This window comes from Amblyraja radiata, chromosome 14 (genome assembly GCF_010909765.2).
Source record: "Amblyraja radiata isolate CabotCenter1 chromosome 14, sAmbRad1.1.pri, whole genome shotgun sequence".
NCBI classification, from domain to species: domain Eukaryota; kingdom Metazoa; phylum Chordata; class Chondrichthyes; order Rajiformes; family Rajidae; genus Amblyraja; species Amblyraja radiata.
The window spans coordinates 44933208-44958399 of NC_045969.1; the positions used below are offsets into that span (position 1 = coordinate 44933208).

At 42.8% G+C, this 25192-nt stretch overlaps 1 protein-coding gene across 12 annotated transcripts in view; it reads right to left on the bottom strand.

Annotated features, from left to right (window-relative positions):
• Positions 1–25192, bottom strand: part of dmd (dystrophin) — a 1663772-nt gene that overhangs the window by 1308524 nt on the left and 330056 nt on the right. For all 12 annotated transcript variants that reach the window (XM_033033201.1, XM_033033203.1, XM_033033205.1 and 9 more), the window contains exon 2: positions 2216–2277. In XM_033033201.1, coding sequence (XP_032889092.1) covers positions 2216–2277 — 62 coding nt within the window. The remainder of the gene's footprint in view (positions 1–2215; positions 2278–25192) is intronic.

The following is a 25192-nucleotide window of genomic DNA, read 5'->3' on the forward strand; positions in this document are numbered from 1 at the left end:
AGCTTAAATGTTTGAACTAAAAATATACACCACTTCTGACAAATAAATGTTTGGAATTGGCAACAGCAATGACAATGGCTGGGTGCTCATCCTTACAATGGAGGAGGTCAGAAGGAGTACACAGATCTACTGTTACATGCAGTGTTGCAGAAGTTGACACCAATGATTTTTTGCTCCTCCAAAGGGTGTAGCCCTGCAGACCTTTCCAGTCCATTTAAAGAACTTTAAAATAGACATTCATGAATCACACTGTTCAAAATCCATTGTAACAGGAGTTACAATTTCGTTTTTAAGCATTGATGCCATTCAACGACCTCCCTGGAAAAAAAAACAATTTTGTATGCAAGGAATATCATTTCCTCAGAATAAGTATTTAAATATTTTGAATGGACATCTAATTATTTTTGATATGTCGTAAGCTGATTCCACATTGAAAAGCGTTAATGCCGAGTAAAACCTGGAAATCTTTCAACTGAAAGGCAAGCTATTATTTTTCTGGTTTGCCATCTGTGAACAATTCTTCACTAGTTGACTGTTTAACTAGCTTAAAGACTTCACTTTTTCAGGATAACGTTGATCCACTGGAGATGATGCCTGTCAGCAAACAGCGTCAGGAAAGATGAAATATTGAATGGAGAGGTTTTTTATTTAGTTTAGTTTAGAGATACAGCGAGTCCCCGCTGACCAGTGATCCCTGCACAATAACACTATCCTACGCACACTAGGGACAATTTACATTTATAGAAAGCCAATTAACTTAGAAACCTGTACATCTTTGGAGTGTGGGAGGAAACCGAAGATCTCGGAGAAAACCCACACGGTAATGTGGAGAACGTTCAAAGTCCGTGCAGAGAAGCATAGAAACATAGAAAATAGGTGCAGGAGTAGATCATTCGGCCCTTTGAGCCAGCACCGCTATTCAATATGGATATGGCTGTTCATCCAAAATCAGTACCCCGTTCCTGCTATTTCCCCATATCCCTTGGTCCAAAGAGCTATATCTCTCTTGAAAACATCCAGTAAATTGGCCTCCATTGCCTTCCGTGGCAGAGAGTTCCACAGATTCACAACTCTCTGGGTGAAACTGTTTTCCCTCATCTCAGTCCAAAATGAACTACCCCTTATTCTTAAACTATGACCCCTGGTTCTGGACTCCCCTAACATCAGGAACATTTTTCCTGCATCTAGCCTGTCCAATCTCTTAGAAATGTTATATTTTTCTATAAGATCCCCTCTCACCCTTCTAAATTCCAGTGAAGACCAGCCCAGTCGACCCATTCTTTCATTGTGCTGCCCCCTATCAGATAATGAGGATGAGATCTTTGTGAAAAGTCTTCCACAACATCAGCAGCAACCGCAAGGACCATTGCCTCATCACTGACCAGTAGGTCCAGATTACTAAAATGTTCCCAAAAGCAATCTAGCGGTTCAAAAGAGTGTAATTTTCCCGCTGATATTTAGTTTCAAACTCAGACCGGCTTTATGAAAGAAATCACGTGCTGTAATAAATATGTATTAGTCCAATATGATACCAGCTTCAAAGATCTCACCTCATATCGACGGTGCACAATTCCAGGTTCAAAATTGTTGATAATTTAAAAGTCATATCATGCTTGTAATGGAAAGGGTAAAATCACCTCCATGTAACAAGCAATGCAATGAAGCCCAAAGTGAAAGTGCTTTCCACCTCATTTTGCCTCACAGCATTAACAGATGCTTGATGCCAAAAGTTTAGAAAGTCAAATAAACAAATAAATTCCATTTCCCGGCATTGATATCCTTATCTTAATCGAGGTTTAAATTGGTGGAAAAACATCTGCTTCTCGAAGCAAAAGAGAAAGTATTTCTGGCAATGGCAGAAGTTTAACATTTGTATTGATGTCAATGGTGAGTATATTTGCCAAAGACAGCAAACTTAAATCGAAAGAATTTGCAAGTTACTTTGTTGCAGAAGTGAAAATCACGCCACTAAATCCAGGCACACAAATTGATGAATAAAGATGTGCTAGAAATGCTTTATCCTCAAAATATGTCCTGCTGAGGTAAGTTTGGATGTTGCACATAAGGAGAACCTGATTCCCTGATGCAATGGAGAAAAAAAGCACATTTCTCAAACAGCAGACATACAATCCGCGGATCAAACCTCGAAGCAGATTAAATAAAAAATCTTCAGCACGTCCTCTTGAATCCTTAGATCACTGTGGTATCTTCTTACCTTGACAAGCTGTGCATTTATCCATTTTGTGAATGTTTTCTTTTGAACATCTTCTCTTTCATCTGAAAATTTAGAATAAAAAAACATTCCTGAGTTAAATCTTTCACCAACATCTAATGTCATAAATGTCATGGCCATCAATTATGTCATTTAGAAGAACATTTATGTAATTAAGGAGAACTATCATGGGAAAATGGCATTGTGAAGCTCTATCAAGTCTGGTATAATCCACCCAGGTCCTCCATTAACCTGCCACACCAACCCACAGAGATGGTCGACAGGCACAGCGATTCCTACTAATATAAAACTCGGAAGACAAAGTTTTCACACTTCTGTACCTCTTGCCTGATGGGAGAGGGAAGAAGAGGAAGTGGCCGGCATGAGACTCGCCTTTAGGTTATGCTGGAGACCTTGCTGTAGATGGGGACAATAGAAGGGAGGTTGGTTTGTATCATTGCTTGAGCTGTGTCCACAACTCTCTTCAATTTCTTGTGGTCTTGGATGGAGCAGTTACATGCCATGCCATGATGCCTCCTGATAAAATGCTTTCTACAGCACACATGTAGAAGTTGGTGAGAGTAGTTGGGGACATGCAAACTTCCTAAGCCTTCTAAGGAAGTAGAGGTGTTGGTGTGCTTTCTTGGAAATTGTTTTGATATGGCTGGACCAGGACAAGTTGCTGGTGATATTTACTTCTAAGAACTTGGCTTTCAACCTTCTCTACTTCAATGTATGCCGGGGTATGTGTACCGCTTCACTTCCTGAAGTCAATCACAATTTCCTAGGTCTTGCACCCTCTGATTCCTTCACCAAACTAATTTTATGTCCAATTGATCCCCTGTCCCCTCACCTTACGGAACAGTCTCTCATATGGGACCTTGTCGAAAATCCTTGCTTAAAGTCCATGTAGTCAACATCTACTGCTCTGCCCTCATCAATACACTTGGTCACCTGTTCAAAAAACTTGATTACATTCAGGAAACAGGTTCCCTCATTCAAAGCTATGTTGACAATTCCTAATCAGTCTTTGCTTTTCGATGCAGATCGATCTTGTCACTCAGAATCCCCTCCAGTAGCTTACCCGCCACTGACATTTGATTCACTCGCCTGTAATCCCCTAGCTTGTCATAGTGTCGTACAGCATGGAAACAGGCACTACGGCCAACATGTCCCAGCTACACTAGTCCCACCTACCTGTGTTTGGCCCATATAATTCTAAACTTGTCCTATCCACGTACCTGTCCAATTGTTTCTTAAACGTTGTGGTAGTCCCTGCCTCAACTACCTCCTCTGGCAGCTCGTTCCATACACTCACCACCCTTTGTCTGAAAAAGTTACCCCTCCGATTCCTAATAAATCTTTTCCCCCTTCACCTTTCCTCCACTTTACAGTACTTCTTAAATAAAGCCAGATAGGTCTCCACAGATGCTCCAGTTTCCTCCCACAACCCCGACAGGCTGAATGGCATTGTAAATCGTCCCTCATGTGTAGGCCATGGGATAATCTGGGGGCAGTGATGGGAATGTGTCACAAATAGAGGGATTGGTGCAAATGGGAGCTAATCATTGGTGCAGAGTGGTGATTTGAAGGGCACATTTCCTGACTCTAACATGGGTAGTTATCAACTAACTCATTTTCATGTAGGCGAATACAGACACACATTGCAGACAGTGAACCAATTGACCCCCTGCCCAAGGCAGAGCTTTTCCAGCTTTTCCTAAAATATCCATCAGACAATACCAGAATCAAATATAATTGCAACATTACTGATCAAATCACTCTGCAGTGGAGGTAGAGAAAACTGTCTGAAGGCACAAGCTAGTTTCCACCTAATTGGTCATCTAATAGGAACAGACTATTTGCACTTAATACACATTGATCGAATTAGGTGACTTAATTCATGGTTTAAAAATAATGTGTTATTGCAGTCTCTGATTAAACAAGGACCAAGTAATACAATCAAATTGCAAATCTCTCCCCCATACACAAAAAAGGCAGAATGACAGAATTATGGGAAAGAATACAAATGGTATGCTTGCCTTCATTGGTTGGGGCATTGAGTATAAAAATCAGGAAGTCACAACATAGCTTTAGAGGAGTTTGGTTAGGCTGCATTTGGAGTATTATGTACAGGTCTGGTTGCCCTATTACAGGAAAGATGCTTTGGAGAGGGTGCAGAAAAGGTTGACCAGAATGATTAGTGCATATTAACTATAAGGAGGAGTGTTGGGAGGAACTGCAGATGCTGGTTTAAACCAAAGGGAGATGTTGAACAGACTTGAATTGTTTTCTCCAGAATGCAGAAGATTGAGGGAAGACCTGAAAGAAGTGTATTAAATTAATAAGTTAGACAGTCAGAACCTTTTGTTTCCCCCAGGATGGAAATATCAAAGACTAGAGGGCGTAGTTTCAAGGTGAGAGGAACAAAGTTTAACGGATATGTACAAAACAAAATGTTGTTTTACACAGAGAATGATGGGTGGAAAGAGTTGCCAGGGTGGTGATGGAGGCAGATATGATAGTGTTGTTTACGAGGCTTTTAGATAGAAACTAGACCAAGTGCGGACCCATTGGGTCCCCGTCCCCCAACACAATATTCCACCACTCACCCATAGCCCCCAACTGCGCAGGCGCGGCCGGCAAGTGTGAGCACAACTGTCAGGTTTATTAAAGTTTAAAATGTCAATAACTTGTAAAATGTAACATCAATCTGAATGAAACTTGCTACTGCACACCATAGGACAATGGTGAGTAAGGTGTGCCTAAAATTGTCGCACTGTCATGTAAGATCAGTGAGTCAGTTACTCCGAGCTGAATAAGGGATCCCCGAGCCAACTGCCCACCAGCTGAGTCACATCTATCGGCTTCACTGCTCATTCTCAGAGCCTCCCTCCGTGCCGTCACTTGGCGTCAAATTTCCTTGGGCTTTCTGTGGTGATTTACAACCATGCAATTTCCTGCTCATATCCACGCATCTTTGCCTTCAGCTTTAGGTGTGGGGATGGATGTTGTACAAACAAAACGTTAAAACAAGCCCGAGCCTTCCGACGGCCAGAGTTTCTCACTTTTGCCATCCGCATTCCGCACCCCTCTCTCATCCAAAACGCAACAGTGGATCGCTCTAACCTGATCACTTCCCCAATGCTGCAACTGTTCCCAGAGACTGTTGGTGTACACCCATTCCTCACTGATTCAGATAAGAGATGTAAGTTTTCAGAAAATAAATTGAAGAGCATAAATAGCAGAAGCAAGAATGGGCCATTTAGCCTCTCAAGGCTGATTCTTTATTCATTAGTATCATATCTGATCCAACACACTCCGTCCATTTTCCTGCCCCTTCCCCATAATACTCAATTCCCTTCCTGAGTAGAAAATCTACCTCAACTCTAAAGGCACACAAGGAATTTGCCCCCACTGCTCTAAAAACAAGCTATAAAAGCATTGCAACAAGTGAAGAAACAATGCCACTAGATAAGCACCCCCTTATTTAGTTTAATTCATACAGCTTGGAAACAGGCACTTTGGCACACCGAGTTTGCGCCGTCCAGCGATCACCCCGTACACTAGCACCGACACATAGGGACAACTTACAATTTTTACAAAAGCCATTTAACTTCCAAACCTTTGTCTACGTCTTTGGAGTGCGGGAGGAAACTGGAGCACCCAGCGAAAACCCATGCGGTTACTGGGAGAACGTACAAACCCCATATAGACAGCACCTATAATCAGGATCAAACCCAGGTCTCTGATGCTGTAAGGCAGCAACTCTACCACTGCGCCATTGTGCCGCCCAAACTGAGTTCTGAAACTATCCCTTCGAGTTCTGAACTCGATGCTAAAGGAGATATTCTCTCTACATTTACCCTGACAAACCCCTCAGAACCTTGTGTTTCAATACAATCTCCTTCTCTTCCTCTCAATTCCAACGAAGAGAGTCAAAACTCATTTAATTCTTCATCATTGGACACTCGTTCTGTAGCCAGGATCATTCCAGTGTATTTTCTCTTAGCAGCCTTCAATGAAATAATGTCTCCTTAAATAGAGTGACCAAAATTCTTCTCAGTACGTTAGACGCAGTCTCCTTAATGTTTTGCAGAGTTGCAGTAAAACATCCCTTCTTTTATACTTTTATCTCCCTTGAAATAAAGGCCAACTTTCCATTCAGCTTTTTTATTGCACTTGCCAGCTTTCTGTATTTCCAACACAAATCCTTTTGTGCCACAGCTTTCTGAAGTCTTTCTTTATTTAAATAATAATGCTCTTTTGATCTTCCGCCCTTAATGAACAATAACATCTTTCTTCACAATGCATGCCATCTGCCAACTTTTGCCCATACATAGCACCATTAATACCTTGTCTGAATCATATTATCCTTGCCTTTCCACCTCCTTTTGTGTTATCTGCAAGTTTGACTACCAGGTGTGTGTTTCCTGTCTTCAAGTTATTGATATATATTGGGAACAGTGATAATCCCAGCACTGATCCTTTTGGAAACCTACTGGCCACATGATGCCAACATGAAAATTACCACCCTATTCCTTCTTGGATGCAATCAGTGGCGGACTAGCCAGGGTGTCAGCTTGCCCGATGGCAAGTGGGCCCCTGATGAAGTGATAGCAAGTGATGGCAAGTGGGCCCCTGTTAAACAATAGCATTGTAGTTGTGGGTGGGCCCCCTTTGTCTCCTGGCAACCAATATTTTTAGACCCAGTCCGCTACTGGATGCAATATACTCATGGTTCCCCTCTATTCTCTCGCACTATTTCCTTAAATAACTATTCCAGGCACAATCTCTTCCCCCGTTCATGAAGCTATGCTTGACCAGATTACTTTTTCACAGCTGTGCCACGCATACCCCTTTAATAACTAAAGGACCATCACAGTCGTAGCAGGTCGCCAAAAATGAAAAGACTGGACCCCCCCCGACAATGTCTTCAACAAGCTACGACAATGTCTACGACAAGCATAGTCAGAGTATAGAAGTGAGATCGACCGATTGGCCAAATGGTGCCAGCACGCCAACCTGGCTCTCAACATCAGTAAAACCAAGGAATTAATTGTGGACTTTGGTAGGGGAAGGATGAGGACCCACAATCCTGTTTACATCAGTGGGATGATGGTGGAGAGGGTCAAAAACTTCAAATTCCTGAGCGTGCATATATCCGAAGATCTTTCCTGGACCCACCACACTGATGCAATTATAAAGAAGGCACATCAGTGACTACTGAGAAGATTACAGAGATTCAGCATGTCAAAGAGGAGTCTCCTGAACTTCTACAGGTGCACAGTAGAGAGCATTCTGACTGGTTGCATTGTGGCCTGGTTCGGCAACTTGAACTTCCCATAGCGGAAAAGATGCAAAAAGTTGTGACCACTGCCCAGTCCATCACCGGCTTTGACATCCCCACCATCGAAGGGATCTATTGAAGGTCACTGCCTCAAAAAGGCAGCCAACATCATCAAAGACCCACACCATCCTGGCCACACACTCATTTCACCGTTGCCATCGGGAAAAAGATACAGCAGCCTGAAAACTGTAACGTCCCGGTTCAGGAACAGCTTCTTCCCCACAGCCATCAGGCTATTAAACACGACAACAAATAAGCTCTGAACTACAGTAGACTATTATTATTATTGCACTATATTTGTTATTTATTGAGATTGAGTACATGTACATGTGTATACACACACTGAACTTTTTTTTCTTCTCCCGTTATGTACTGTATTTACATATTCTGTTGTGCTGCAGCAAGTAAGAATTTCATTGTCCTATCTGGTACATATGATAATAAAACACTCTTGACAACCTACCACCTAGTCGACGTCAAGCTCCTGACAACCGGCGACCCATTAGAACATCCACCTATGACCACACAGGCGGCAACTGTCGTGGTTTACATGACTCAAATTAAAGATATAAATGACACAGACACGGAGAATTCTTCAAGAAGACGAGAGGCCTTTAATTTGCACAAATCTGGGCCTGGAACATTCAGAGATAGTACAGCTTGGCCATTCTCCAAATGCTCACTGAACTATATTTTCATGCAGCATTTTATTATAATTTCAGTTCTTATCTTTGGCTGTTTAGCATTCATGTTTTTACTAACTTTAACCCCGTACTGTCCTTGTCTTTTATCTCTAATTTCTGAGTTACCATAATGTTCTAACTGAAGCAAAATAAACTATACAATAACATGTTTTTGGGCCTTGACTTCTGAGCACACAAAAAAGCTGACATTTACGAGCTTTACTAAATGTTTTAAGCATCTTATATATTACTAAAACTCTGTTCTTGACCGGTTTTGGCGATCTGTGCTGCGATTTCCGAGAGAACGCCGCCACCTACGGCCGTCATTTTTGGCCACCTCGCTCAGAGCCCCCCTCCGCCGCATGTGTGCTGAGGATTTTTCCCATCGATGAAATATGACAGAGATATTAATGCTTTTACAACATTCCCCATTCTCTCTGCTGCCCCCGCTGGAGGGAGGGGGAGGGACTATAAAACCAGGAAGTGGTGTGCCTCAATCAGTCTCTGCAAGTGGTGTGCCTCAATCAGAGCTCTGAATAACACTGAACAAATGTCTCCACAGCTGTGAGTACCCATAATGTGGTTTGAAAATGAATATATGGTTAGTTGGAAGTAAAAAAGCACTGCCTGCAAATGGTTGTTTGGGTTTGGGTTGAAGTAAAAAGGCACTCTCTCTCTCTCTCTCTCTCTCCCACCCCCCCCCCCCCCCAGTGGGGGGGATAGTTAGTGTGTGTGACGCTGCATGCCACCTCCCCCCCCCCCCCACAACCGCACGTTGGGGTAACAGACCCAACGGGTCTGCACTTGGTCTAGTATTGGTTAGATTTAAGAAGTAACGTGTTTCTTCTCTATACATTCTATATAACTTCTATACAGCCTACGACAACCGAAGTCAACCTACATCCACCCGCGAGAAGCTATGACAAGCAACGACCCTGTCGGCGACAACTGAAGACAATTCAGTCGCCGGTACCTATCACCAGTTGACGTAGGTGGTCACCAATGGAATTCACCAAAGTCAGCACCTGGTGACAAACTGCATCATCCTAGCGACAACCTACGACAGCACCTACGGCAGGTGAATATAAGCTACATGAAGCTCACATTCGCCAAAAAGCTTTGAACATTTCAAAATCCAGCGGCGACCAAAAAAACGTAATGACTCTTTAGGCGACTTGAGGAGACTACTCACAACCATACAGGCGTCACCCCACGACCATGTGGCGACAGCCAAGTCGCCAAAAAAAATCGCCTAAGTGGGACAGGGGTTTGATTCTTGTACTTTTTCCAACAATACACAAAAGGTCATTCATTCCGCTTAATGCTTCCTTTCTTTTTGAATGGCGGTGACACATTGGCAGTTTTCCGATATTGGCCAGGAGCTATGAAATTTTCAGAGATCGTAACCATCCATCCTGTATCTTGACTGGCAGGTCCTTTAGGATTGTTGGATACAAGGGACCAACGGGCGTTTAACTCCATTTAATTTTTAAATACTGTTTTTTCCATAGATGGTGATCTCATTTAATTCAACCCTGACACTTTTTGTTATTAATCGGACTTCTATATCCTTATCCCACAGGTATCTAATACAATTTTTTAAAATAAAACCTCTGCCATTTTCTTGTTCTTTATAACTCTCTCCAGCCTCGTTCACAAAAGCTTGATGTTTAGACCTTTTAATTCCTTTTCCGTGTGCATAAAGAAGCAGTTATTATCCTGTTATTGTCTTTGCTAGTTTACCCTTGTAGTTTAATTCGTCTTTCCTTTTATTTATTTTTCTTCTTCCTCTTCTGCATTCTGAATTTACCTCAATATTTAGGTCTTCTGAAAATTTGTGTCACTTTGTAAATTTTCTCCTTCAACTTATCCATCCCCTAAATCTCCTTGGCTTGCCCTGATTGGTATCTCCCCTCCCTCCCTCAGATTCTTACTAACTTATGGGGAAATATTTTTGCAAACTGTTGTGAACTATCTCCTAAAATGTCTGGCACTGCTTGCCTACAGACTTCCCTGCTTCAGTCCACTTGAGCCAACTCTATCCTGATTTCATTATAACTCGATTTAATTCAATACAGTTGTTTCTGACCCAAGTTTTTCCCCTCTCAAACTGAATACAAAATGTTATAATTCCGTGATCACTACTTCTTAAAGGGCCTTTTTCACGGGGCGACTTGACGCAAGAGTTAACCAGAGTTTAACATCGTGGGAACCTCGTGCGATAACAGCACGGCATTCGTGGACTACCGTGGACCACCGTGGCGCTAACGGCAGGTAATCGTGTAACTTGGTGACTCGGGAGAAAATTCAAGCAAGCTTGAATTTCTCCAAGAGTGACTTGTACACTTGTGGTTGAGCATTGCAACATTATATGAACGTAGTGGCCAGTGCGATATCCGTGCGATATCCGTAATAACTCTTGCGGTTACCGTGGGAACTCCTGCGAACGGTGAACCCGGAAGCTGGACAGAGGGGACAGAAGGTGAGTAAAAATTGTCTTCTGTGGGATTGAATTTAAAAAATAAAGATTTGCATCCGCGTATGGACATCAACTTATTCATGAGTTATGTTAATGAGATTCAAGAAAATAACTATAATCTTTAAAAGGGATTTTAAAAGGGACTTTACTGAAAGGTCCCGCATTTTTATGGTCCGTGAGAAATTTTTCACATGTACTTCTTTGAGAGATACAGCTCGGAGTCCTCGCCGACTAGCGATCGATGCCTTTCCGAAGCAGGGTCCGGAACGCTACCAATCAATGTTCTCCAGAGACCCGTGTAAGGTGTGAACTGCACATGCTGGTTTAAACCGAAGACAGACACAAAAAGCTGGAGTAACTCAGCGAGTCAAGCAGCTTCTCTGGAGAAAAATAGCTGATGTTTCGGGACGAGACACATCTTCAGACTCAATTCCGATTAGGATGTCTGAAGAAGGGTTCCGATTCGAATCGCCACCTATTCTTTTTCTCCAGAGATGCTGCCTGACCCGCTGACTTACTCCAGCTTTTTATGTTTTTCTTCCCAGATCTGACTTACCTGCTGAGTTACACCAACATTTTGTGTCCTTTTGTGCGTATTAACCAGCATCTGCAGTTCCTTTAGACATTACCTAACTTCAGATTTTAGAGATATAGCGCGGAAACAGGCCCTTCGGCCCACCGAGTCCGCGCCGACTACCTATTCTTATCCGGCTTCAGAACGGTTCTTCCTTCCATTCGTTTGGGCACTGACCCGACCTACCAACCTACCTCAATGCGGACATTGGGCTTTTTCCCCCTGGAACTGTCCTGAAAACATATATTCTGAACGCTGGTATTTTCCTCTTCGCTCTACCTGGTGTTCTTGTGCATGTGTCGGAAGGAACAGCAGATGCCGGTTTAAAGAGAATGCTGGAGTAACTCGACGGTTCAAAATGCTGGAGTAACTCAGCGGGACATGCAGCATCTCTAAAGAGAAGGAACGGGTGACGTTTCGGGTCGAGGCCCTTCTTCAGACTGTACGTGGCTTGGTTATATTCATGTATAGCATTATCTGATATGATTGTATAGCACGCAAACAAAAGTTTATTCCCTGCATAGAATCATACAGCTTAGAAACAGGCCCTTCGACCCAACTTGCCCACACCGACCAATATGTCCCATCTACACTAGTCCCACTTGCCCGCGTTTGGCCCATAACCATCTAAACCTATCCTATCCATGCTTCAGTCTAATGCGTCTTAAACATTGCGACAGTACCTGCCTCAACTACCTTAACGGATAGCTCATTCCATACACCCACCACCCTTTGCGTAAAATAGTTACCCTTTAGGCTCTCATTAAATCATTCCCCCCGAACCTAAACCTGTATCTGCTGGTTCTCGATATGAGACAATAATAACAAACCAAAGCGAGTTAGGACATCAACGGGGAGATCCTGGATAAACCCAAGGTAGCCACAAAATGGAGGAACTCAGCGCAACAGGCAGCATCTCTGGGGAGAAGGAATGGGTGACATTTCGGGTCGAGACCCTTCTGATATGCTGCCTGTCCCGCTGAGCTACATGTTGTGTCTATCTTCGTTTTAATCCAGCATCTGCAGTTCCTTCCTGGCCGAACCGGATTGAAAGATGAGAGGCTGGGCGATAGAGCACTGGGTGTGACAAGGATCAGGCTTCAGTAAGCAAAGTAAAGAGAGGTGGCAACGTTATGGAAATGAAGCGGGTAATCCGAGTGATGGCGAGACGGTATCCTCTAATGTGTCGGAAAGAACTGTAGATGTTGGTTTGCGCCGATGATAGACACAGTAATACTGGAGACAGACATAAAATACTGGACGGGCAGCATCTGGATAAAAGGAATGGGTGACGTTTCGGGACGAGACTCTGAAGAAGGGTCTCGAACCGAAACGTCACACATTCCTTCTCTCCAGAGATGCTGCCCGTCCCGCTGTGTTACTCCAGCATTTCGTGTCTATCTTCCGTATGCTCTGTGATGGTCATCTCGGAGTCAAGTGGCAACTCTGATCTGTAGACACGAGGAACTGCAGATGCAGGAATCACGAGCAAAACACAGAGCGTTGGACGAGCCTGACCCTTTGAGTTCCTCCATCACTTTGTGTTGAAGTCAGGTCTGGACATTGCTTGGCTCAGTCTCAGGCGCCAGCTAACTAGGAAGGTCGAGTCAAAGTCCAGCAATAACACTCAAGAAATAACATTTGCGGCCTGATGTTCCCAATATTTAATTGAAATCATTAATAAAGTAAATAAATAGATACCGGTCTAATCAGTATCTACGGGATTGGACAGGCTAGATGCAGGAAGAATGTTCCCGATGTTGGGGGAGTCCAGAACCAGGGTCCCAGTTTTACAGTCTACCGTGGGATCTCTTTAACTCAGTAAAGTAAAGTAAAGTAAAGTAGCCTTTATTGTCATATCAGGGCACAGGCAGCAGTTGATTGTTGCTCTATTCAGTTTCCCAGGGGGTCGAGACGGGACTGGAGTTGGGAGGGAAAGGTGGGGAGTCGAGGGAGAGGAGGGGGAGACAGATGGGGGTGTCTTCATTTACTGGCGGCGGGTGTCTGTCACTGAAACAGGCAGGTGAGATTTCACATCCACCTTGTGTGCGCCTCTCTCTCTCTCTCCCTCCCTCCCTCTTACACAGGCTGAGAGACTCTGCCTCTGTGAGTGTACGTCTCTTTCTCCCCCTCTCCCACACACAGTAAGACCGAGGTACTGTGCTCAGTCCATCTGTGTCTCCCACATACACAGTAAAACATGTCTCCAAATGAGCCAATTCAACCAAGGGAGGATATTTATAGTGTGTGAAAAAAAAGTGACATCATTTGTGCCACGTGATGATTTAACAACACTTCACAATGTTCATTCAAGATTTAACGGGAAAGCTCGGGAGACGGACAAGTCACTCGCACAAATAACAGAAATGCCGAGTACCGTGGGAACTCTTTATCTACCCCCCATTATATCGTGTGATATCGTGCTAGACCATGACCACTTCACTCTGGTTACATCTTGCGTCTAGTCGCCCCGTGAAAAAGCCGCATAACTTTGTTTCTGTTGGTGGCTCCACATTTTATGATAGCCTGAAGTGTGATAAAGCTTTTACCTCAGCAGTTTGATTGTCAGTGCTTGTTTACCTCATTGTTAAATAAATATATTTTTAACTATCAGCTTGATGTCTGCAATTCTTCATTAACACATCACTACAAGATGAATGTCTCTAATGTTATAAACCCTCTCATGCTGAAACACAAAATAGTTGAAGGGAGGTGATATAATCACATTTTCATTAGGTTTCATTTTTGAGTGTTCAGGTCCATCAATTGTTGAGCTATTTAAACGTTTGAAAGTTTCACATCTCGGTAGAAAATAAAATAAGCCAATCAGCACGGTAAATGTGAGACAAAGTCTTTATTCCTATTTGACAATATAAAAAGACGACTTCTTGCACATATTGAGAGAAGGTGCATCACACCAAACATTAGTCTATAAAAGGGCCTCGCAAACACGAAAATCAACAAATGAGGCACGCTAGATTATTTTAAACACATTATATTCATTAACCTCCGCAACAAGCCTAAACTCAGGCATTAAAAGGGACAATGCAATGTGCTGAATGGCAGGTTTTGCGGACGAACATCTTATAGGAAGCACTTTTCAGAGGACAACACTAGAAAGTCAGCTTATTTGCTATGCATTTCTGCTAACATGCAGTAGTGTTCCTGTGGTCGGTTACCCATCAATATAGCTGTCCTGCCACGGCACACTCCCCAATTGTGAATTGTAGTAAGCGCAGAGATGGCCTCTTTGCTCTTTCACACCCAGTGAGGCTTCCTCTTAATTCTCTTTTTAATGAATCTCTCCCTTCTGCCTTCACGCAAGCGTCCTCGATGCACATAGTGGGCTGCTGCATACAGCGCGTCAATGAAAAAAACCACCATCCTGTACTCGAAACTACTTAGTATAGGCATGTCTCCAAATGAGCCAATTCAACCAAGGGAGGATATTTATAGTGTGTGAAAAAAAAAGTGACATCATTTGTGCCACGTGTAGTTCACAATGTTCATTCAAGATTTAACGGGAAAGCTCGGGAGACGGACAAGTCACTCCCACAAATAACGGAAATGCCGAGTACCGTGGGAACTCTTTATCTACACCCCTTTATATCGTGTGATATCGTGCTAGACCACGACCACTTCACTCTGGTTACATCTTGCGTCAAGTCGCCCCGTGAAAAAGCGCTTTAAGGGATCTTTTACTCTGAGGTGATTTATTAAATCTGCCTCATTACCCATTCACCAGATCCAAGATTGCCAGTGTCTGAGTTGGCTCCATGATGACCAGTTTTACGAAACTATCCCCATCTCACTCTAATTCATAGCTTTAAATTGACTAGCCCAATTACATGAAGACTAACTCTCCCACAATTTAACTTTTCTTTCAACACATCCTCATACTTAAAGTTTGAGATTTATACCTTTTTGCGCAGTGTGGCCACTATTTTGTTCATACCCTACCCCGCCCGTGTCTCTTCCTCCTGTTGCTACTTACCTCCATCCAAATGGGCTAACTACCCATGTCTGAATCATCTCTCACAACAGTCCTCAATGTACCTCTTATCAACAGTGCCACCCACCACCTTTTCCTTCCCATCTATCCTTTCTATGTCATATATTCCCTCATGTTAAGTTCCAAGGTTGGAACTCCCTGCATCCATATCTCCGTAAAGGCTATCAAATCATATTGATTCAACCAGTTCAGCTACCTTATTACAAATGTTTATGCATTAAAATACAAAATGTTTAGACTCGTCTGCTTGTTCTTTATTGAGCGAATATATAGAGGAAACACATCGTAGTTCCATCATCTCTAGACTCCAGGACTAACTAACTAGCTGCTGGCTGTACTGACACTATATGCCAGCCAAATGATATATAGAAAACCCAGACTGGATTACGGACCGGGTGTACATCACTAAACACTGACACGATTAGATCAGCTAACATGATTGATCTGCAGCCACCTCTCCCCAACAGTATCCTAGTGAACAGTACAAACATGTTCTGTTTAATTATACTCCATAGGTCTGCCACTTTTACTTTGCACGCACATATAGACAAGGTAACCTGTTGGAGTAAATTTCTCAACCAGAGAGGATGTCGGGATACTTGACTATATGGATACCGCTTAATGCTTGGAACATTAACTTTGTTGGCTAGATACAGTGCATTGAGAAAGTATTCAGACCCCTTCACTTTTTCCACATTTAGTTACGTTACAGCCTTATTCTAAAATGGATTAAATTCATTTTTTTTTATCAGCAATCTACACACAATAGCCCACAATAAAAAAGTGAAAACAGGTGTTTAGAAATGTTTGCAAAATAATTAAAAATAAATAACTGTAATATCACATTTACATAAGTATTCTGACCCTTTACTCAGTGCTTTATTGAGGCACCTTTGGCAGTGATTACAGCCTCAAGTCTTCTTGGGTATGACGCTACAAGCTTGGCACACCTGTGTTTGGATAATTTCTCTCATTCTTCTCTGCAGATCCTCTCAAGCTCTGTCAGGTTGGATGGGGAGTGTTGATGCACAGCTATTTTCAGGTCCCTCCAGAGATATTCGATCGGGTTCAAGTCCGGGCTCTGGCGGGGCCACTTAAGGACATTCACAGACTTGTCACAAAGCCACTCCTGCGTTGTCTTGGCTGAGAGCTTAGGGTCATTGTCCTGTTGGAAGGTGAACCTCCGCTCCAGTCTGAGGTCCTGAACGCTCTGGAGCAGGTTTTCATCAAGGATCTCTCTGTACTTTGCTCCGTTCATCTTTCCCTCAACCCTGACTAGTCTCCCAGTTCCTGCCGCTGAAAAACATTCCCACAGCATGATGCTGCCACCACCATGCTTCACCGTAGGTATGGTATTGGCCAGGTGTTGAGCGGTGCCTGGTTTCCTCCAGACGTGACACTTGGCATTCAGGCCAAAGAGTTCAATCTTGGTTTCATCAGGCCAGGGAATCTTGTTTAGGTGCCTTTTGGCAAACTCCAAGCGGGCTGCCATGTGCCTTTTAATGAGGAGTGGCTTCTGTCTGGACACTCTACAATAAAGGCCTGATTGGTGGAATGCTGCAGATATAGGTGTCCTTCTGGAAGTTTCTCCCATCTCCACAGAGGAACTCTGGAGCTCTGTCAGAGTGACCATCGGGTTCTTGGTCACCTCCCTGACCAAGGCCCTTCTCCCCTGATGGCTCAGTTTGGCCAGGTGGCCAGCTCTATGAAGAGTCCTGATGGTTTCAAAGTTCTTATATTTAAGAATGACGGAGGCCACTGTGCTCTTCGGGACCTGCAATGCTGCAAAAAATGTTTTATACCCTTCCCCAGATCTGTGTCTCAACACAATCCTGTCTCGGAGGTCTACGGACAATTCCTTCGTCTTCATGGCTTGGTTTTTGCTCTGACATGCACTGTCAACTGTGGGACCTTATATAGACAGGTGTGTGCCTTTCCAAATCATGTCCAATCAATTTAATTTACTACTTGTGGACTCCAATCAAGTTGTAGAAACATCTCAAGGATAATCAATGGAAACAGGATGCACCGAAGCTCAATTTTGAGAGTCACAGCGAAGGGTCTGAATACTTATGTAAATGTGATATTTCAGTTATTTCTTTTTAATTACTTTGCAAACATTTCTAAACACCCGTTTTCGCTTTTATATTATGAGGTGTTGTGTGTAGTTTGATGATTAAAAAATGACTGTAATCAATTTTAGAATAAGGCTGTAATGTACCAAAATGTGGAAAAAGTGAAGGGGTCTGAATACTTTCTCAATGCACTGTACCTCAGTGGAGAATTCGACATTGCGACGTCACACGGCCTGATGCTGAGCGCCTTTAACAGCCAAAATGTAGATACAGTTGAGCCACAATAAATGAAAAACATGATTAAGTTGCTAAGAATTGATTGGTTAAGGAGTTGCTTAGGGGCTACTAAGAAGTTGCTCAGGGATTGATTGGCTAGGGACTTGGAAAGGGGTTGACTGGCCCCTCACCCAGATAATGTAATAAAATATATATTATATTACATTACCCAGATAATAAAATATATCTTAACCAGCTGTAAGGATCACTTGTGGAGAAGATGCAGGGGTCTTGACTCTTCACACAGAGCTCGATCAACAATAAAGTAGTTGTTTTTCTCTTATTCAGGTCTCAGTGAATATTGTTACCAACATGGCCCCCGCAAAGTCTCATTACAAACTCATTATGTCTCTTTCACTTTCTCTCTGAGGGATCAGGCAGTTGACCTCCAACCGCATGACCAGACAAGGGTAGATATCCTCTTCCTGCAGCAGTTGACCGGCAGCTTTGAACACCCTGTATACAAGTTGAACCAAGAAGGGTCTCGACCCGAAACATCACCCATTCCTTCTCTCCAGAGTTGCTGCCCGAGTTACTCCAGCATTTTGTGTCTACCTTCGATTTAAACCAGCATCTGCAGTTACTTCCTACACCAAATAAACCTCTGCTTGCGCCTGCCCTGCCTTGGTACACTCTGTCTGATGAGCAGAACACCTGTTCTTTGTCCCCCCCCCCCCCTCCCTCCCAGTCTGTGCAACCATGATAGTTATCACATCCCTTCCTCAATCTCCCGCTAATGTTGCTTCCCACAAACATATCACTAGGAATCACTCCCATTTTAAAATCATAAAATAAATTTCATCTCATCTGTGAAAAGTGATCCAGATGCATTTAATTCCGGGATTGGATATTTTTTCCTTTTTTTTCTCTCCCATTATGTACTATTGTTTACATATTCTGTTGTGCTACAGCGAGCAAGAATTTTATTGTCCTATCTGGGACATATGATAATAAAACACTCTTGACTCTTCCATAGGAAGCTCAACATTACATTTTCCTTTGTCATGCAGTCTCTCACCTAACTGTTGGCTATCTATCCATTTGCTGATTTACCCATTTGCCAAGGTTGGGTGAGACGAGCGCACCAATAGTTGGAAGCAGATGGGCCCCAAGATCGCAGTCGTCTTATATTTTAAAAGCAAAAATTGTATCTCTTTCTTGTACTTGTTCTCGGGAAACGAGCAATGAAGCCGAGACTCCATCCCTCATTACACCAAGGAGATGGCAGAGCAATTGCTTCCATTTGCATGGCCAGCTCAGATACTTCAGATGGTATTTCAAAATCATCACTCGCCCTTTCAATCTTGAATGAGTTCCAATTTCCGACAGACAGCCGATGCCATTATCTTTGGTCCCCGTCTCAACCCACTGCCAGATTCTTTCCCAAACGACTGGCAATCTCTCCATCAAAAAGACTGCCGACATCCAGCTACAGCACATTACCCACCAGTGTTCATTTCTTAACCCGTCTGCTGCTGAAATCCCCTTCCTCAATCAGTTCCACAGTTCCAAAGGGCAGTCCTTTTCAATAAGTGGATGGCTATAAAAGACCTTGCAGATGAACACTAAGTTGTGTCATGCAAATGGATTAAATGATCATATATCTAATCATTTTTACTCTTGCACCGTACAAGTATCATAAATTAGCGATGTATCACAAAGACAATTGCAATTTTCATCTGTGAAAATTGTTACAATCACCTTATTAAATTTGAAGTGCTTGTTCTAAAGAAGCATATGAACATGAACAGTTAGATCTGACTGAGTGTTCTTAATGACAAAAGGTATTAAAGGTAATGAATTAATTATGAATTTTTACATGGCTCTTTGCATTTCTGGCAAAACGTTTCTTGGGGAAGAAAAAACAAGCATTTGGTATTAATCCCATGCACATCGTGTCAAAAGGAGTTGCCACTGACTACTTTCTCTTAATAGACAAAATATACATAAGGTTGGAGACAATTCATACTGGGTGAACATCATCTTAATCAACTCCTTGCTCAAATTATTACACTGCTTGCAAATTGAATAACTATTGCCTGAAGTTGTCTTAGAATTCCCCTTTTTCTACCGAAGATGCTGAACTCAGTGTAACATCTTCGATCCCCTTTGATGATCTTGTGCTCAGTCATTCACGCATCAGTGCCTTCTCTCTCTCACTCCCTGACATTACAGGATATCTTAAAATAAGTTAAATTAGGAGAAGCACTTAATTTCTTCAAGAACTTAAACAATGCAAAGCAGCGTTCCTTCAGAGACAGGTACACAAAAATGCTGGAGAAACTCAGCGGGTGCAGCAGCATCTATGGAGCGAAGGAGATAGGCAACGTTTCGTCCCGAAACGTTGCCTATCTCCTTCGCTCCATAGATGCTGCTGCACCCGCAGAGTTTCTCCAGCATTTTTGTCCACCTTCGATTTTCCAGCATCTGCAGTTCCTTCTTAAACAAAATTCCTTCAGAGACAGCCAGCCTCTGGAAGCTTCAGCCGTAAGACAATGGATGTGAATGCTCTTGGCCCAGCAGATGCCCATCCACACCTCTCCACGGATGCACAACGGCTCACTTCGCTTTCGCAGGGCCACAGTTCCCAATATCCTTGCTAGAGGGGTTGTTCTGTGAGGTGGAGCAGGCCACGGGGTTGACGTTGTCAGAGGCTCACCAGCACTGTTTCTAACTGTCTGATGAGACCTTTGAGAACAGACTAGAAACCCATAAATAGAAACCCTAAAACACAACACAAGAACAAGACAGTATGGAGCAGCTGGTAGTTGCAGACTGATTAGCGCACAACGAAAGCTTTTCACTGTCCCTCGGTACACGTGACAATAAATTGAACTGAACTAGTAGAGTCACTGTCCCACAGCGCCAGTCCTGGGTTTTTGGTTGGCCTTGAGTGTTGACTGGGTGGAGTTTGCACGTTCTCCCTGTAACCGCGTGGCTTTCCTCCAGGTGCTACGGATTCCTCCAACATTCCGAGGCGTGCGGGTTTATAGGTTAATTGGCTTCTGTACAAATTGCTTCAGATTGTCGGGAGTGAATGAGAAAGTGGGATAACATAGAACACAGTGAGAGAGAGTGGGGGATTGAGTGCCCAGCTATCTGAGCTCGAGTCCCTTCTATACTTCCCAGCCACCACGCTCACATCTGAAGGTCTACAAAGGCACAGACCCATCGGGTGCAGTACAACAGCAGCTCCCATGGAATCACTGGTTAGCCATCACCATGATCTAACCCACTGCCATAACACAGCTTGCCACAACTTTCAGTTGAATGAACCAATTCGACACGTTACACCCTCACACAATTGTGGAAAAGAAAACAAAATAAAAATATTCCTTCTTCCTGAACCATGGCTTTCCTTCCACTGTAATGGACAGAGTAGATGACTGTATGCAGGTCAGGCAGCATCTCGGGAGGTAGCAGACAGGCGACATTTTGGGTAATATGTTTTGAATTTGATCTGTTTTGCCCGTCACCTTTTCATTCCCTCTGCAGATGCTGCCTCAGCCGCTGAGTTCCTCCAGCACTTTGTGTTTATGGCCAAGATCATGACCTAGTTTGATCTGATGTGTTGCGAATGCCAAATTACCGCTGCCTATTGTCAATGCAATTTGGTGGTCAGTGCTTCTAATGTTTCATTGCAACAGCCTTTTGCACATTTGCTTTAGGAGTGTGTCTTGTGTACCTTAGTTATCGGCCCAAAATCCTTAACTCTTTTGCTTCCAGTGGTCTTTGTGTTCTTGGGAATAGAGTTTTACTTTGTTTACTCATAGACCATGCACAGGACTGCTCATCATTAATTGTATTGAGATACTGGGGAAAATGAGAAAACTCGAACAGTGGGATTTAGCCTGTGATGATCATTTAGCCTTCGTCAGCAGCTTCTTGGCCGTGCATCAACTGTGCATCAACTACTCTGGAGCAGCTGAGATGATGCAGATCAGTAACCAATTTGCCTGAACTCTGCAGTGACAGCAGCCCTTTATGTGTGATTATCACCTCAGGTATGCCTTAGCTGGTGAACAGCCCTTTGAGCTTGCAAGCAGTTGTTGTCATGTCTGAAAAAAGGATCTGACCCCAGATGTTGTCTGTCCATGCCCTCCACAGATGCTGCCTGACCTGCTGGGTTCCTCCAGCACTGTGTGTTTTGCTCAAGATTCCAACATCAACAGTTTTGTGCATCTCCAGTTGTTGATGCACAGTTTTTCAAAGGACGACAACTTCACAAAAAGTTGAAAAGCAATCATTTGTCAACAGATACAATTTTCCATCAAAGCCAAAACTGATCTGACCCAAATGTTACTCAGTCTAAGACCTGATTAAAGCGAGGGATGAGTTTAATCCTTAGGGCAGTTCCTTTCTTTTGATCAACACATCTTGCTTTTCAGCATTCATCCCTGGCCATTAGATACTTCTGCTACTTCTGAGGGGGCAACCATTCACTCCCACATGAAGTGAATGTGCTTGATAACATTATCTCTTCTCAGCTTGGAAAGAATTCCCGTTTTATCCACTCAAGATCAGATCAACATCATTTTCCAATTCATCTCTCATATGGAAATAATGCCAGAGAATCGACTATCATGTGTTCTCTTCCTTTCAATCCTGTTTGTTTCACACAGTTTAGACGATGTGTTCTAACAGAGAATGTAGAACTGTAGTGCACAGGACCAGGCCCTTCAGCCCACAATATCTGTGCCAAACTGACTCTTCGATGCTTGCACATAATCCATATCATAAATTCAAGTTCATTACTTATAGGAGCAGCATTAGCCTATCTGGCCCATCAAATCTACTCCGCCATTCAATCACGACTGAGCTATCTTTCCCTCTCAATCCCATTCTCCTGTCTTCTCCCCATAACCCATGCCACCCTGACTAATCAAGATCTGATCATCTTGATAATCATATCCCTCCATTCCCTGCATATCTTGATGCCGATCAAAATAGTCTCTTAAATGCCACTATCGTATCTGCTTCCACTTCCACCATATCCTGATGCCGAACAAAATAGTCTCTTAAATGCCACTATCGTATCTGCCTCCACTTCCACCCCCAACAGCACATCCCAGGCACTCACCTACCGTGTAAAAAAAAACATGCCCCGATCATCTCCTCCTATTTGACTTTTTCATCCATGAGAAAAGTTCTGTCATAATTTTATATACTGTAGATGCTGGAATATTGAGCAAATCACAAAGTGCATGCAGAACTTCTTCCCTGATAGTTGCCTTCATCTCCTGCATCAATGACAGGGAAAAGTGGGAAGTGTCTGACCACACTGATTGTTTCAAGCTCAATACCCTTCGTTTAAAAGTCAGACTTGTCAATGTGTTAAGTCTACGTGAGTGGACAGCAGCAAACACTTGCAAATTCCAGATAGGCAATAGACAATAGACAATAGGTGCAGGAGTAGGTAATTCAGCCCTTCGAGCCAGCACCGCCATTCAATGTGATCATGGCTGATCATCCCCAATCAGTACCCTGTTCCTGCCTTCTCCCCATATCCCCTGACTTTAAGAGCCCTATCTAGCTCTCTCTTGAAAGCGTCCAGAGAACCTGCCTCCACCGCCCTCTGAGGCAGAGAATTCCACAGATTCACCACTCTCTGTGAGAAAGAGTGTTTCCTCGTCTCCGTTCTAAATGGCTTGCCCCTTATTCTTAAACTGTGGACTCTGGTTCTGGACTCCCCCAACATCTGGAACATGTTTCCTGCCTCTAGCGCGTCCAAACCGTTAACAATCTTGTTCCTTAAAGTGCTTCGAGAATTCTTTAAGGATGAATTTCTATGAGCCAGGCGGCCGGGGTAGCTTGTGCCTTGTTTTATCAGCTTCCCCTGAAAGTGATAAACAGTCGTTGATTGTGTGAGAACACATGAATTCTCCATTTCTTATAACAAAAGCTGACTAGCTGATTGTTGCCAGGATTTCTGTCTCAAATCCACATTTCATTGTTTAGACCTATGTCTCAATACATAGTGCCTTTCACTCTCCGAGGTACATGACAAAATAAACTATAGTATTTTAGTGATAAAGGGACCTGCATTGCACTTTATAGTGGCTTTCTCTACAATGAAAGATGCCTCCAAAAGCTTCCACAGTGAAATATTGTACAGAGAGCCGTTGGCTACATGCTACAATTCAGAACACTGTACCATCCTATGCCATCTGTAACATAGTTCACAGAGAATTTGAAAATAGTTAATCAGCTCGATATTTCAAGAGAGAAGAGACAATTTCCAAGTCTAATTTCTTGTCAGCCATTTAGATATGCCCATTTCATCTGACGTCACTCTGGAACATGGACCAGAATAACTCTTGCTGAGATAATTTAACTTAATACAATTGATTTAGGTTATAGGCAAGGGCAATTTATTTACTTTTACTGTGGCACTAATTTCTTGTTTCTTCAGTACTATAATTGTTGTACAGTTCATTTCTGCTGCATTAACTAACATGCAATCAATTTCACTGGCAAGTTTAATTAGAACATTGTAGAGGGGGAAAGGGGCATCAAAATGAATTAGTTCGATGCACATTTCCTTTGCAATAAATACTAAACTGTTGTCATGGGGAGTTTGGATTTAAGCAAGTCATTAACTTTTTTTGTAAAAGGTGGCACGACTCTCATGTTAAAATAAAGTACAATGAATACAGTAATGGGCTCTGCTCATGCTCAATATCTAAATATCCTATATTGACACTGTATAATGTAAATGGCAATCCAAATAAAATTGATGCATTTTCATTTGTACAGTAGCAAGGAAGGTAACATCAATCTAATTTGAATTATGAGGAAGACAATAATTCACATCCTCTCCCATTCTCGATCAATTCTCTAACACAGTCATAACCATTATTTCTAATGCTGCAGATGCAACTAGGCACCAACATCAAAGGAATACTTTTAAACTAATGTATGAATCTGAGTAGAACACTGGACTGACACCACACCCAATATTACTCTTTGTTGATTTCAATGGGGCAAAGTTAAAATATACACTTCAAATAGTTTGAATAAAAGACGAAGCTGAAACACTAGCCGTGCCATGTTTCTCTCCAAAAACATTACCTCAGCACCTGTACATTTCCAGCCATCCTTACCATCAGATTTCCAGATTCTGCCTATTATACAGATCAAAGAGATGCTCTGCTGCAAACTTCAACAACATAATGTGTTCACAAGCCACTGTCGAGTAACAAGAGGAGGAGGTCTTTTGAATAACTGTTCCAAGGTGTTTTGTGAAAGTGAATGCAAGAACCAACTGAGATAACAATGCTGCGCCATCTTCTCATCACATCTGGCCAGATCACAGAAACAAGAGTCAAATTGGTGGGGCACATGATTAACCAAGTCCCAACACATTTATCAGTATTATGCTTAATAACGTGCATTGGTAATAAAATAATTAATCCTGGGCTGTTATAGGGAGGTTTAAAAAAAAAATAGCATATTGAATGGAATGAGCGAAGATGGCCATGGGTTGCCATCTTAATAAAAAAATTATGCTAGATTAGACTCCCCCTTGTTT